Here is a 14,249-nt window from a genome sequence, read left to right on the forward strand (position 1 = left end):
CTAAGTATACATTTAGATTTTATACAGTATCAGCAAACTTACACATAAATACTATATACTAAGTTTGGGCGCGGGTTCGAATCCCGCTCGCGCCGGTAATTGAGAAAATTTCCCAGTTTACTTTCGGAAGGTCGGTGGTCTCTTCCCAGGTACATTGTATCTGGGTTCTCTCTTCCACCAATAAAAACTGGGCGCCACCAGATAACTGAAAAATTGTTGAGTGTGGCGGAAAACATCAATCAATCAATCACTCTGGGGTCAGAACCCCTACCCCGGGGATCATGAAATTTACAATTTTGGTAGAGGCCTTCTTGCTCTATATCACTATGCAATTAGCTTTTCTTAAACATGTGCGGTTGTAGAGAAGACGAGTTTTGAAAATTGGTCAATTTTGGGCAGTTTTTGCCCCGCCACTAAGGCACCAGGGGTGCAGGAATCCTGAAATGTACAATTTATGCCCCCATTGTTCCAAGGATGCTTCATACCAAATTTGAAAAGAATTGGAATGATAGATATCAAGAATTTAAATTTTTTAGATTGTTCCCACATTTAATAACTGACCATTTAGCCCCACCCTAATACCAAACTCCTACCCCTGGGATCATCAAATTTACAATTTTGGTAAAGGACTATCTGCTCTTTCTAAATATCCATTTAATTTCAATTTAGTATCAATAGCACTAATGAAGATGCTATTTAAGTGTTTCACACATAAACACTATATACAAAGTTTAGCCCCACCCTGAGGTCAGAACCCCTACCTCGGGGGTCATGAAATGCACAATTTTGGTAGAAGCTTCCTTGCTCATCATTACTATATACTCACTTTCTCTGCTAGATGCCCAGGAGTAAAGTAGAAGATTTTTAAAGAAATACATAAATTTTAGTTTTTACCCCAAAATTAAGGCCCCTTAGGGTGGGGGTCTTCAAATGTACAATTTCCGGTGTCCTTCACCTACAGATGCTTCATACCAAATTTGGTCAAGATTGACCAAGTAGTTTCATGGAAGAAGTTGTTAACGGACGACAACGGACGCAGACAGGTCACCTGAATGACTTACTAACCGTACACACCCTGTGTTAAATGAAAATTATTACGTATATTGTTGGTTTTCTTTGATTGTATGTATTATGTGATGTACAGCTTAATGACACTTACAACCAAATCATATCAATTATATTAGATCATCTTATTTATCCCGTTGGGATCCAGGTTAGAATAGGTCCTCAGTATCCTTTATTTGTCGTAAGAGGCGACTAAATGGGGCGGTCCTTCGGGTGAAACTGTAAAAACCGAGGCCCCTTGTGACAGCAAGTGTGACACTACAAAGATCCCTACCTGCTCAAGGACCATAAGCGCCGAACATTGACCTAAATTTTGTAGCCTTTTACCGGCTATGGTGACGTCTCAATATGAGTGAAAAATTCCCGAGAGGGACGATAAACAAAACAAAAATCAAGCAATGCTATTTGCATAGAAACACCTATTTGTAGTTTAGTTTTACTTAACTCGCGTGAAGAAATTTAGATCAGTCCTCTGAGGTTGTAATTTTCCAAGCAATATGTCGTTTAAAAATTTGATTCAAGTTGTTGTTTGCAATTCCATGGTTGTACATATGACATTAAACTACAAAGCCAACAAACACTTAAATCCAAATGAAATCTTTATTCGTGTTTCGATAGCTTGCTCTTTTTAACATTGTCAGTAAGTGGAATCTCTTGACATTGTATTTACATTTAGCATCGTGTACTTTCGCAGATGTATCCCATTCTCTGGGACCCGAAAGGTGAAACGTAGCCCCACTGGTAGCCCTTCTTCATAATGAAAGCGTAGTTCGTCACATCTTGAGCGCCGGCAACATAACCAAGTCCCTGACCAGGGAAAGCCTGGTAGTTCATTCGTGACCCATCGGACCATTTCCATTCTCCTTTACGATACACCCCACCAATAAACCATCCGTCGGCATTATATCCGGCTAATAAAAACATAGCAAAAGAGCAGTGCATGATTTTGTTTGAAAATGATGGTAGATACATGAAAGGTGAAGATAACGAACAGTGATCAAACTCATAACTCCTACAAGCAATACAAAATCGATAGTTGGGCAAACACGGACCCCTGGACACACCAGAGGTGGGATCAGGTGCCTAGAAAGAGTAAGCATGTAATTGTAATGTAATTTATCCGATAACATGATCAAAAGGGATCATTGCTCTACATGCAAACCCGATCCCGCCTTTGGTGTTTCAAGGGGTCCGAGTTTGACCTTTTTTCAATTTTGTATTCTGCATAGATTTATAACATTGGGCACTATTTGTTATCTTCACCTTTCTCATCATTATAATTTGATTTCAAAAGAGCAGGGTTTGTTTACAATTATATTGTTTTCCTAAACAAAGAATTAAAATTCGTTGGAAATAAAATTTTCTCAGAAAGATTTTAGAACAGATAAATTCATGAACACTTGATCTGATTACACATCTAATAACATACGGTTTTCTCGGTTTAGGAACTTTTGAAGAAACATATCCTCCTCGAAATTGTCCACCTTCAGCAAGGCCATCCCCATCCTCTCGCACGCTCTTTTGGCGTCTTTCCAGGAGCTGATCCTGGAATTCTGTCTTCTGACGTCATATTTCTGGCAATACCGACGCCCGGACACTGTGCCTGTGAACAGTGGTGTTTAGAATGTCTGTTAGAATACAGGAGATTGCGTAGCAAAAGTACATCATTAAAATCAATATTCTATTAAACTAAATTGTTAATCGGACTACGAATCCGCTAAGGATTGAGGGTGAAAGACCAATGAACCAGACCCATGTATAGTACTAACTCACATAGTAACTTTTCAATTTTTTAAAGTACTGTTTTGGCAATATATTTATGAGTGTCTTCTGTTTTGTAATATGAACGTGACATACATGTAGTAAGATTGAACCAAGTCCAAAAACAAGACGTTGAAGGACACATGTGACGTTTCTTAATAATATATTATTTTTCATGACATTTCAAGTACAACTCCCTTGTATCCTATCTGGTTTCTACAAAGACTTGGGTATATTACTATGTCTGTTTGAAGTTAGCATATTTTTATTGTTTCTGATTGTGGCGCGTAAAATGAAAAATCAACTCTTTATGTACATGTATCACAGAAGGATGGCTATATGGTTATTATTAAGTTGTAGCAAAGGGGAGAAAATTATTGGATCATTCGAAAATCAAAACTGGAATCCCTGTTTTACAAATTAGGTGATCTAACCAGTCTTTATACGAATGATAGTAACATCACTACAATGTAATATTTTAACCTATTCCGGAAATCTTACGAGAACACTTCACATCGAGGAGATGAAAAAAGAGTTTTAGAAAATGGCAAAAATGCAAGCCTGTGTCACCGCGTAAATCATGGTATTGTCATTTCCAAGAAATAAAGAGTGCTACAATGCAATTGTATGCAGTGGTATGTAAATCTATTGTATACAGTGGTATGTAAATCTATTGTATACAGTGGTATGTAAATCTATTGTATACAGTGGTATGTAAATCTATTGTATACAGTGATATGTAAATCTATTGTATGCAGTGATATGTAAATCTATTGTATACACTGGTATGTAAATCTATTGTATACAGTGGTACAGTATACAAATTAAGTGTTTACAGTGTGTACAAAGCAACTGTCCTATGTAAATTAAAATTACTCAAAGGCGTGCAAATTAATGGTATACCACCCTATGCACACAAGGTACATGTACAGTATGCCACTGATCAGGGGGGGGGGGATGACTCGTAATTGTTAAATTGGTTGATTCTTAATTCTAATGTTTTTGATCACATGAGTTCAGTGGGGAACCAGGTTAGAATAGGTCCTCAGTACCCCTTGCTTGTAGTAAGACGCGACTAAATGGGGCGGTCCTTCGGATGAGACCGCAAAAACCGAGGTCACGTGGGACGATAAAGATCCTTCCCTGCTCAAAGGCCGTTAGCGCCGTGCATGGGCCTGAAAATCGCAGCCTTTCGCCGGTAATGGTGATGTCTCCATGTGAGTGAAAGATTCTCGAGCGGGACGTTAAACAATATTCAATCAATCAATTAACCATATGATTTCCATGGCAAGGTTCACGTACAATAATGCTATCGACGATATAATAGTAGCAAGTGGAATAATCTAAGTTACGACTGTTCTTTTTGATATCGCAGAGTTACATCTCGTTGACCTGAGTTTATGAACTTACTCTCAATTCCCTCCTAGTCTTGTGGACCCCCTGCACAATGCAGTGCGCGACATTTGGCCTAATGTATTGCGAAATGTAATACCGATTAATGGTGGGTTTTCTTTTTCTCCATGTCTGTAAACTTCGGCGAATTTCTATCTCACAGGTAAACAAATAATTTTAAAGGAATAGTTTTTACTGATAGTTTTACGTTCCGTCGAGAATGTTTCACTTATAGTAAGATGTCACTAGTTGTAAGTGAAGTACCACACATTCTACATAATATACGCCAATACTCCATGGGGGTTGTCACGTTTGGATTTAAAGGGGCATGGTTATAGATTACTTAATAGAAAATAGCATGTTCAAAACAAAATCGAGATGTGCCAAACGCTTAAAACTGTTTAACTATGTTCAGATTTAACTTGTAAATTGAAGAAGAAAAAATTGCTTTAAACGAAACTTTACCAGTATATTTAACCAATGTAAACAAAAGCATGGCACAAGCCTTGTTTACATAACAAAGAAATGTGAGCTCTCTATCTCCCGTGTATCTCGATAACTGACATTCAAATGTTTGCTGACCATTAGAAATACCTTAGTTAAGAATTAAAAATGGAAAAATAAAATTTGAAAATTTTCAGCTCAAATCGTGTCCATGCCCCTTTAAGGATAAATATGAAGATATTTTATTCTATTGTGTGTTATTCTTTACATTGCTTTCCCCCGTGTTTTTTTTTAATTAGCCTATGCTAGGTGCGCACATATAGGGTAAACCGAGGATACGAACCCTCTCCCACCTGAGCTTGATAGGAAATAAATATTATAAATTCGCCGATTTTTATCCACACTTCCAGATGTTAAATACTAAATGTTGGTCCCGAGTATAGATTGAACCCCTTCCCTGGAGAGAACCCACTCCTGTTTTAATTTTCTCATGTACATGTACATGTACCTGCGCTCGCTCTAACAATGGTGCAACATATTATGATAATCCCGAAGATTTGAAAAATGAATACAGTTCAAGAAGTTTGTTTCACTTAGTATGTCTGAATTCATTAACCCTTGAATTACGATTACTTGTAACCGAACAATACGAACGTTTAAAGGCTACAGAAAGAGATTTTACCCAATATGAGGACTAGGACAACTGCATAACTCAATATACTCTTCGTCTTCATCTGAAAACAAGAACAATACCACGCCTACATGACTAGTATCAGTTATCATAAAATTCTATTGTTTCCCAATCAAAGTCATTTTTCTCGTAAATATTGAAATTGATATTCTATCATATTTAATTTATTTCACCGCCAAAAGGGCGTTAAATCCCAAGCAAACAATCTATAAATCAATCTTATCTATATCTTGATTCAATATGCTATTATTATTTTTTTCATCTCGTGTTTTGTTATACCTTTAGCTATGAAATCAGATGAATGATACTTACTGCGGTAAACTTACAATGCTTAATGCTGAGGAAAATGTACGCTGTCCATTTATAACCAAACTACATGATATATGTCCACATTGGCTGCCATTTCAATCTGGTTGTTCAATTAACGTGATTAATGGATTGGTATAATTATCACTAATACGCTATTGGTTTGTCATCTGGTATCGTTTATGAGAACAGGCTGACACGGGGATGAAACAGATTGTAAAGTGCATTGCCAAAACGAATATTCCAACATCCATTGGTCAACATTAAAATATACTTGCATGAGGAAAGAAAAAAAATTTCCTTCAATAAACGTTTCTATAATTCTAGATTACACTTTATTGTATTCCGTTTATTCATTTCAAAGAGAGAATTATATTTTGTTATCAAGAAAATTAAATTCCTTGAAAAGTATTAAAAAGAAATCCACATGGTGCATGTACAAGATGCCGTGTTCTGAGACTTTCCCTCTGCAATATCAACTCGTGTACAAATCGTTTCCGATCGGACAAATAGAATACTCCACCACATGCTTTTTGCCCTATGAAATATTATTTTGTAAGGAGGGGTCTACGGTTTAGCCCCGATTTTGTTTTTTGTTTTTTTCAAAATGTGGATGGTCGTCGTAAGTATTTTAAGAAATGCTGTATTTACGTATTCACCAGATATGAGTATGAGTTTCCCCTGTTAAAATACATTTCTAATAATCTTCACATTCCTAGCATTATATTTTCCCGGCATGATCATTTGGCATTTTGATGATGAATTTCATATGATGAAAGATAACAGGCAGAATTATTTCATTGAATTTCACAGCTGCATTACTGCATGCGCAATAAAACTTTTTTTTAATATAGATAATTTGTAATACCCCCTATATGCCATCAATTACGGAAAAGAAAGGTAAAGATGACGAGCATGTTTGCTAAACTCTTTATTTTGTATTGCGTATTGGAGTTATGAGATTAATCACTGATCGTTATCTTCACCTTTCATGAGATTAATCACTGTTCGTAATATTCACTTGTTCAATTTATAGATCCCACTTGAACGTTTCCAAAATGTGTATACTGTGTTGGTGCATCAGTTGTTAAAAATATTCGAGAGTGTTCATTTTGTGGAAAGTAGTATCCCAATAACACTAGATTTTACATCTAGTACCCTATACATGGAAATATTAATGAATTGTATGACAAGAAAAACCTGTATCTGCATGAAAGGCCAAGTATTGAATGCAGTAATATTAAAAACACATGCATTGCTTATGTATCAAATAAAATTTTGTTTTGCCGACCTTGTGAAAAAGATGCATTTTCGTTGCATGTTGAAAACACCTGGCACTTTTCTGCCAGCTCGAAAATTACCACTGCAGGTACTATGATGTATGGCATCAGCCGCATAAAGGCCCCTAGCAAATCCTATCCTACCTTTAACTTCGACTACCCATTCATCGTTTCTATCCTTGCATATGAAAGGTGAATATAACAAACAGTGATCAATCTCATATAAGCAATACAAAATAGATACCGTAGTTGGGCAAACACAGACCCCTGGACACACCAGAGGTAGGATCAGTGCCTAGGAGGAGTAAGCATCCCCTGTCGACCGGTCACACCCGCCGTAAGCCCTATATCCTGATCAGGTAAACGGAGTTATCCGTAGTCAAAATCAGTGTGCCAAGAATGGCCTAACAATCGGTATGAAACACGTCAGACAGCATTTGACCCAATGATAGGTTGTATTGACGAACTAGATCGTTATCACGACCATAGAATTTGCGAAATGCTGACTTCAATCGAGATTGTTGAAACCCCTGTACCATCAACTTCTTTGTCAGTAGGTTGCCTCGATTCAAAAACTGACTATATGCAGAACAAGCTCTTGCGTACTGAATCAGTTGAGAGATATAAACACAATATGCAGGTGATAATGGAATATTGCTACATAAATATGGGAAGTTGACGATGGAGAAACTAAAATCATCCCGTTTGTCATACAGTTGAGTTGTCAGTTTGCCGTTAATATCTGTTCCAATGTTGATTGAAACTGTCATTTGAACCGAGTGTACACCATGCGGTTTTTTTCCGTTTTGCATTATCATGCACTGGTTTTCCGCAAAATAGACAGTCTTCTTTGAAATTAAATTGCTTTTCTGATCTAAGTAATTTGGATGGAATAGAGATTACCGGTGATGTTGATTTTCTTTTCAAACTTTTTATGACTAGGGGATTGACATAAGTGCGTCGGTATTCCTCAGGAACGACCTGTCCAGTCCTAGTAGATCTAGAATCACCTCTTTCAGGGCTTGCTTTGTTAATACCAATGCTTCCCTTTTCCCGTAATTCACTTGTTTCCCTGTACCTAGATCTTTGTTGGAGAAAACACACAAATCCATTTCTATATTCATTCAATTCAGCAAATAAAACTTTTTTGATTCTGTGCTTTAATTTTTTAAATTATATTGTGAATTGTACGTACGAGATAGTAAGTCGTTATTACGAGATAATAATTATGACGTACATTGTACGTACGAGATACTAAGTCGTACGAGCGACACAATAAGTCGTAATAATGTTATAAACAAAATTTTAGCAACAAGTTCATTATTGTTCAAAATAAAAAGAATAGATTCTAAATATTGCAACTTTTGTCACTCTGAGGAGGAAACAATAGAACTTATTTTATGGGAATGTAATTGTTTACAACTATTTCTTATAGAATTCAAACAATTTTTAGAAGATAAGACTGAGCGACAGATTACAATTACAAAGACATCCTTTATTTTAGCTTGTATTGAAAATAATATTTCTGAAGTATTTTGTCTATACTGCAAGATGCACTAAGAAACCTTTAAACTTGCTCGCTGCAATATCACAAATGAAATTATTTTATGAAACACACAAATATATAGCATATAAGAATGGTGAAAAGAAAAAAATTGATACTCAATGGAACAGATGGAACTTAATATTTACTTAAAACATGCATCTCTTTTTCTCTCTTTCTCACCATCTCTCTCCATGCACATAATGATAATTATATATGACTTGTTGTATTCATGTACTTTATTATGTATACAAAAACCAATTTTTAAAAAGTCGTACGAATGACATAATAAGTCGTAATTACGAGATAATAAGTCGTATAAACGACACATACTAAGTTGTAGGTACGACATGATAAGTCGTTATAACGAGATAATAAGTTGTAATTTCGAGATAATAAGTCGTACAAACGACATAAGTCGTAATAACGAGTACTAACTCGTACGTACGAGAAACACTAAGTCGTACGAACGACCTAATAAGTCGTTATTACGAGATACTAAGTCGTAATAACCAGATTATAAGTCATAATAACGAGATAATGGGATACTTTCTATGGCCCAATGCTTCTTGATGAGATTTTATTAAACAAAATTCTGTATACTAGTATGGAAAACTTTGATCCTCTATTGTAGCCTCATCCTATCCCCGAGGGCCATGATCTTAACCTAGTTGAATCTGCAATATGTCAGAAAGCTTTTCATGTAAATTTGTACTTTTCTAGCCGAGTGGTTTGAGAAGATCTTTAAAGATTTCCCTATTATATTTGCTTATAAAACTTTGATCCCCTATTGTGGCCCCATCTTACCTCCGGGGGCCATGATGTTAACAAACTTGAATTTGCACTATGTCAGAAAGTTTTCATGTAAATTTCAGCTCTTCTGGCCTAGTTGTTTTTGAGAAGATTTTTAAATGAACTCACCCTAATTTTGCATTTTTGTGATTATATTCCCTTTGACTCTCCATTTAAACAAACTTACAAGCCCCTTGTCCAAGGATGCTTTGTGCCAAGTTTGGTTGAAATTGGCCGAGTGGTTCTGGAGAAGAAGTCGAAAATGTAAAACGTTTACAGACAGACGGACAACAGGCGATCAGAAAAGCTCAGGTGAGCTAAAATTTGAAGAAAAAATATATAGCATATATTGCTTGTTTGAAGTGTTTATTCAAATTTTAGCATCTTTATGACAAATTATGTGTACTGAGGATAAGTTTGAGATTTACCGAGGAATCTGAATGTTAAAAATAGTATGTTGAGGAGGGTCTTAAAATATTTCAAAGAATTTCCTGAAATATCAGAACATACATGTCGCAATTAATGTGAGATTCAACGTAGAAACTTGAAACATACTTTGAGAGAGAAACATTTGAATTTTATGAGAATTTGTGATAAATCTAAGATGTATAGAAAACGTGACAAATTAATACATGTACAAGATATTCTTGGAAATCATTGCATGAGAAAATATTACAGGTTTATTTTAATGAGGTGATGTGACTAGCCAGATCCACACCAGCGTCTGTTGTATCCTCGGGTACAATATCTTTCAATCCCATCTCTATCTCTTTGAAAACCTTCCAAACTTTTTCGGTCAAAGCTCTGCTTATTTTCCCTCCGTCCTCCGAGTAGACTTGTTCCTTCATTCTAGTAAAAAAAATAAAACTAATATAATATAAACATGTCACTTGTTCCTTCATTCTAGTAAACAAACAAAACTAATATAATATAAACATGTCACTCGTTCCTTCATTCTAGTAAACAAATAAAACTAATATAATATAAACATGTCACTTGTTCCTTCATTCTGGTAAACAAATAAAACTAATATAATATAATATAATATAAACATGTCACTTGTTCCTTCATTCTAGTAAACAAATAAAACTAATATACATGTAATATAAACATGTCACTCGTTCCTTCATTCTAGTAAACAAATAAAACTAATATAATATAAACATGTCACTCGTTCCTTCATTCTAGTAAACAAATAAAACTAAATAAATGTATTATAAACACGTCTCCTACGTAAAGTACTCTATGAAACTATAGTAAATGTGGGATTTTACACCCGTTTCTCTGTACTTATAAATAACCACACTGGTCATCTACAGTCCATGTCTATATTTATAGCGACTTGCGTGAACACTGTACATGCTATTACTCAATGTATCGTTACATACAGCCCTGATTCTTCAACTCTCGATATAGCATTCAGGAAGAGTAGGTAGACCGTGACGGCAATAACAGAATCAATGTAGTAATATCTTCACAGCTTTAGTTGAAACAGTATTTTGTGTGTTTCGGGGACAGTACCAGTAAAATGAAAATTACGGAGAGGACTTATATAGGCAGTGCCTTCTGTCCAATCCTATTATGAATTATCATAATAAAATAATGTTTAAATTAAAATGAAAAGTAAATAATTACATTGCATGTTCTGCAAAAATTCGTTAATATCTTGCTACTCTAAAACATAAACAACTAGATATTGTGATGGCAGGCATCACAAAAGGGCCCCACTTTGTGGCGTCATTTGCTAAGGTCGATGTCCATATCTCTTTTATGTAGGTCAAAAAAGTCGAAACTCAAATTTGGTCCGCAACCCACTATATACATGTACATTTAAGTACATGAATAATGTCATAGCTGCAGAGATAGCCAACACGGACGTACACGCTGACCACTCCAAGGTTGCTACCTAAAGGCGGGGCTCTAGTAATCGACATAAAAGACTTATTATATGTATGTACAGGTATGTAAAATTTTACTTCTCTAGTAGGACATAAGGGTTCAACAAATTGTTCTCCTTTGCTAGGCTAAACACGGCGTTTCCATTGGTGCCATGAATCCAGTTGGCACCGAGTTCAATCAGGGCGGGGTTTCCATGGTATTCACCAAACGTATGTGTGTTTATCCTCCCACCAATTCTGGAAAATATTAAAAAAACCAATGATTTTGAATTTTCTCAGGAAATTCTGTTTCTATTTATATAATACGAAGACAACGAATTCAGTGAGTAAACACAAACACCAGTTTTATGGTGATGACGATGTTTGAGCTGCTACTTAGAATGACAATGTAGGGTTTTGAGCAACACATATTAGTAAATAATCATAAATTTGTTTTTTAAATTTCGTTGGATATTTCTTAAAGATTGTTGATCCAAAAAGGAGTAAAGGCGTGGATCAACAGCAGTGTAACCGTGTTTGCTTTCTATCATTGGTGTATTTTCCATCACATATTGACATTTTTAAATGTGTGAAAATGAAATTTATATTCACAATTTTTCCCAAAGAATATACGAAAAAACGATTCTGGTAATTTGCAGCTTCTTTTTTGCTGTACATTACAAATAAAAAGATATTAATGAATACCATTGTGTGAATTTGTCATTTATTGAAATTACAAATGACTACCAACTAAAATTGCATATTACATAATCATACATAACAATGAATTGGCTGTGGGCTTACATTATAAAATTGACTAATAACTACAAAATGACTAGATAGTGTTTAAAACAGGCTGACTAGTCATATGACACAAGTAGCCCAGCCAATAAAACATGTACAAATGCTAAAAACAATAACTAGAGCAAAAAGGTGGTCACAAAAAAGGGTCATAAAGCGAGGAAGCATGCTGTATATAGCATATGAGTTATGAAATCTATGCTTTAGTATATATAGACATGCAATCATGTCCAAACCACAGATAAAAAGCAAAGTAACCCGTAAAGAAATTTTGCGAATTCAAATGTCTTTAACATTTATTCGACCGCAAATTCAAACGACACAAAAAAAGATTGACAATTCTTAAATAAAAACATAGTCGACGTTTGATACCGGTTGCTGGCCTCCAGAATCTGTACATCCGTGAGGCCAGACTTGAGGTGCTCTGCTGCCGACAGCCAGGCCATTCCGGCCCCCACCACAAACACGCTGCCCCTGGTGGACACGTTTTGTAAGATTCCCATACATATTGAATATTTCGCTGATTAGAATTTACTCGTGAATGGGTTGTTTCATCATAGACCTTTATGGGTATGCCTGCTTCATTGACTTTCATAAAGCATTTGATACCGTTATTCATTCAGGAATTAAAATTAAACTCTTAAAATTGGGAGCTGGAGCAAATTTTATCAGGTTATTAAAGCATGTACTCTTCAAGCAAGTCCTGTGTTCGTTAAATAAAGGTAGGTCTCAAACAGGGTGACGATTTAAATCCAAATTTGTTTAAAGTATTTATCAATGATCTTTCAGATTATCTCAATTCATCACCAGATCCTGTGGTTTTAAATTCTCGAACATTCCATTGTTTAATGCACGCTGATGAGATAATTTTACTTTCCTCCTCAGCGAATGGTTTACAACAAAAACTAAACATTTTGCAGCAGTATTGTAATGATTGGTGTCTGAGTATTAATTTATCAAACACTAAGCTCCTAATTTTTAATAAGGCACGCAGACTCTTGAAATATAAATTCTATTTGGCTGGTATTGAACTTTCAAAAGTTTCGGTTTAAATCGCGTCCATGCCCTTTTAAGTAGAACGTTTTTGTTGAATTGTACAGTAGATTCTTCTGCATGTTGTTGGAATATCCCCTTGCACTTAAAACATGAACTCTGTAACTGTTTTTGTTAACAAATGGGTCCTTTTCACTCTTCTTTAAAATCAGCATTCACTTTACACATGAATAATGACCATCTCTTTTTTAAATAACTTCCTAGTTTGTTTGTATTCACATTCTTGGTAATCTGATTTTGAATTGAAATCAGCCTCATTATTGATTACAAAAAATTAAGTCTACTTTCATGTTTTAATTGCTACCTGTAATTATTCACTGAACTCTGTAGTGTAAGACATAAAGATGCATACTTATGTACATCTACATGATGTCTGGAACAGGGTGTAAAGTGTTTCAGATTCCTTCTTTATTATGTTGACATGAATATGTGTGGCACTTGCTACTTGGTATGTGTGAGTAATATGTGTATTTTTCTTTCTGTTTTTTTTTTGGGGGGGGGGGTTCAGTTGTTTGTTTCTTCTTCCCTTCCTTGCTTGACAAGTATCAAACTATAGAGATTAATTTCATTTTATTTGTATTCTAAAAATGCTTCATGCACTAATTAACTAGAACACAGTAGTTAGTTATTTATTAGATAAGTAGTTGTGAATGATGGCTTGGAAGATTCCATTCATTTCTATAGAATCTGGTCAGCATCCGTCGTGCGTTCACAATTCAGCACCTTTACCTTCCGATAACTACCATTAAAATTCTCTTTTCAAATTTTCAAACACTGCCAAAACGTCACCAAACTTCGAAACTCTTCTCTACAACCTCACATCTGTTTAAAAAAAAAAATCAATTGCATAGTCATTAAGAGCAGGGAGCCCTTTATCACATTTGTAAATTTCAAGACAGAGGTTCTGACTGCAGGGTGGGACCAAACTTGGTAGATAGTTTTTATTGGTAAAACGTTTTAATATCATCTTCTTTAGTGCTATCGATACCAAAATTAAGACTAAATAGATATTTAAAAGGATCAGGTAGCCCTTTACCAAATTGTAAATTTCACGATCCTAGGGGTAGAGCTTTGGTTCCCGGGACAAGTTGGGCCAAAATTAATATATTAAATCACTAAATTGTGCTTAACAATGTCATATACAGTTTATATGTCAACATAGTCAACAATTGTTGACATTGTTTCCCATCCATATCTGTAATTTCCTTATAGAAAATGTATCATTTAATTGCGTGAAAATAGAG

The 14,249-nt window shown here is 35.2% G+C and overlaps 1 protein-coding gene across 1 annotated transcript; it reads right to left on the reverse strand.

The window, feature by feature from the left end:
• Positions 1–1,693: 1,693 nt before the first annotated feature.
• LOC125669144 (peroxisomal N(1)-acetyl-spermine/spermidine oxidase-like) lies at positions 1,694–12,398 on the reverse strand. The gene is made up of 5 exons (XM_056161455.1): positions 12,325–12,398; positions 11,251–11,409; positions 9,993–10,123; positions 2,495–2,668; positions 1,694–1,976 (listed from the first exon to the last, which is right to left on the reverse strand). The coding sequence occupies exons 1-5, from the start codon at positions 12,396–12,398 to the stop codon at positions 1,738–1,740; spliced, it is 777 nt and encodes a 258-aa protein (XP_056017430.1). The 3' UTR covers positions 1,694–1,737.
• Positions 12,399–14,249: the final 1,851 nt, after the last annotated feature.

The sequence above is a fragment of the Ostrea edulis genome, chromosome 4 (assembly GCF_947568905.1).
Source record: "Ostrea edulis chromosome 4, xbOstEdul1.1, whole genome shotgun sequence".
In the NCBI taxonomy this organism is placed as follows: Eukaryota; Metazoa; Mollusca; class Bivalvia; order Ostreida; family Ostreidae; genus Ostrea; species Ostrea edulis.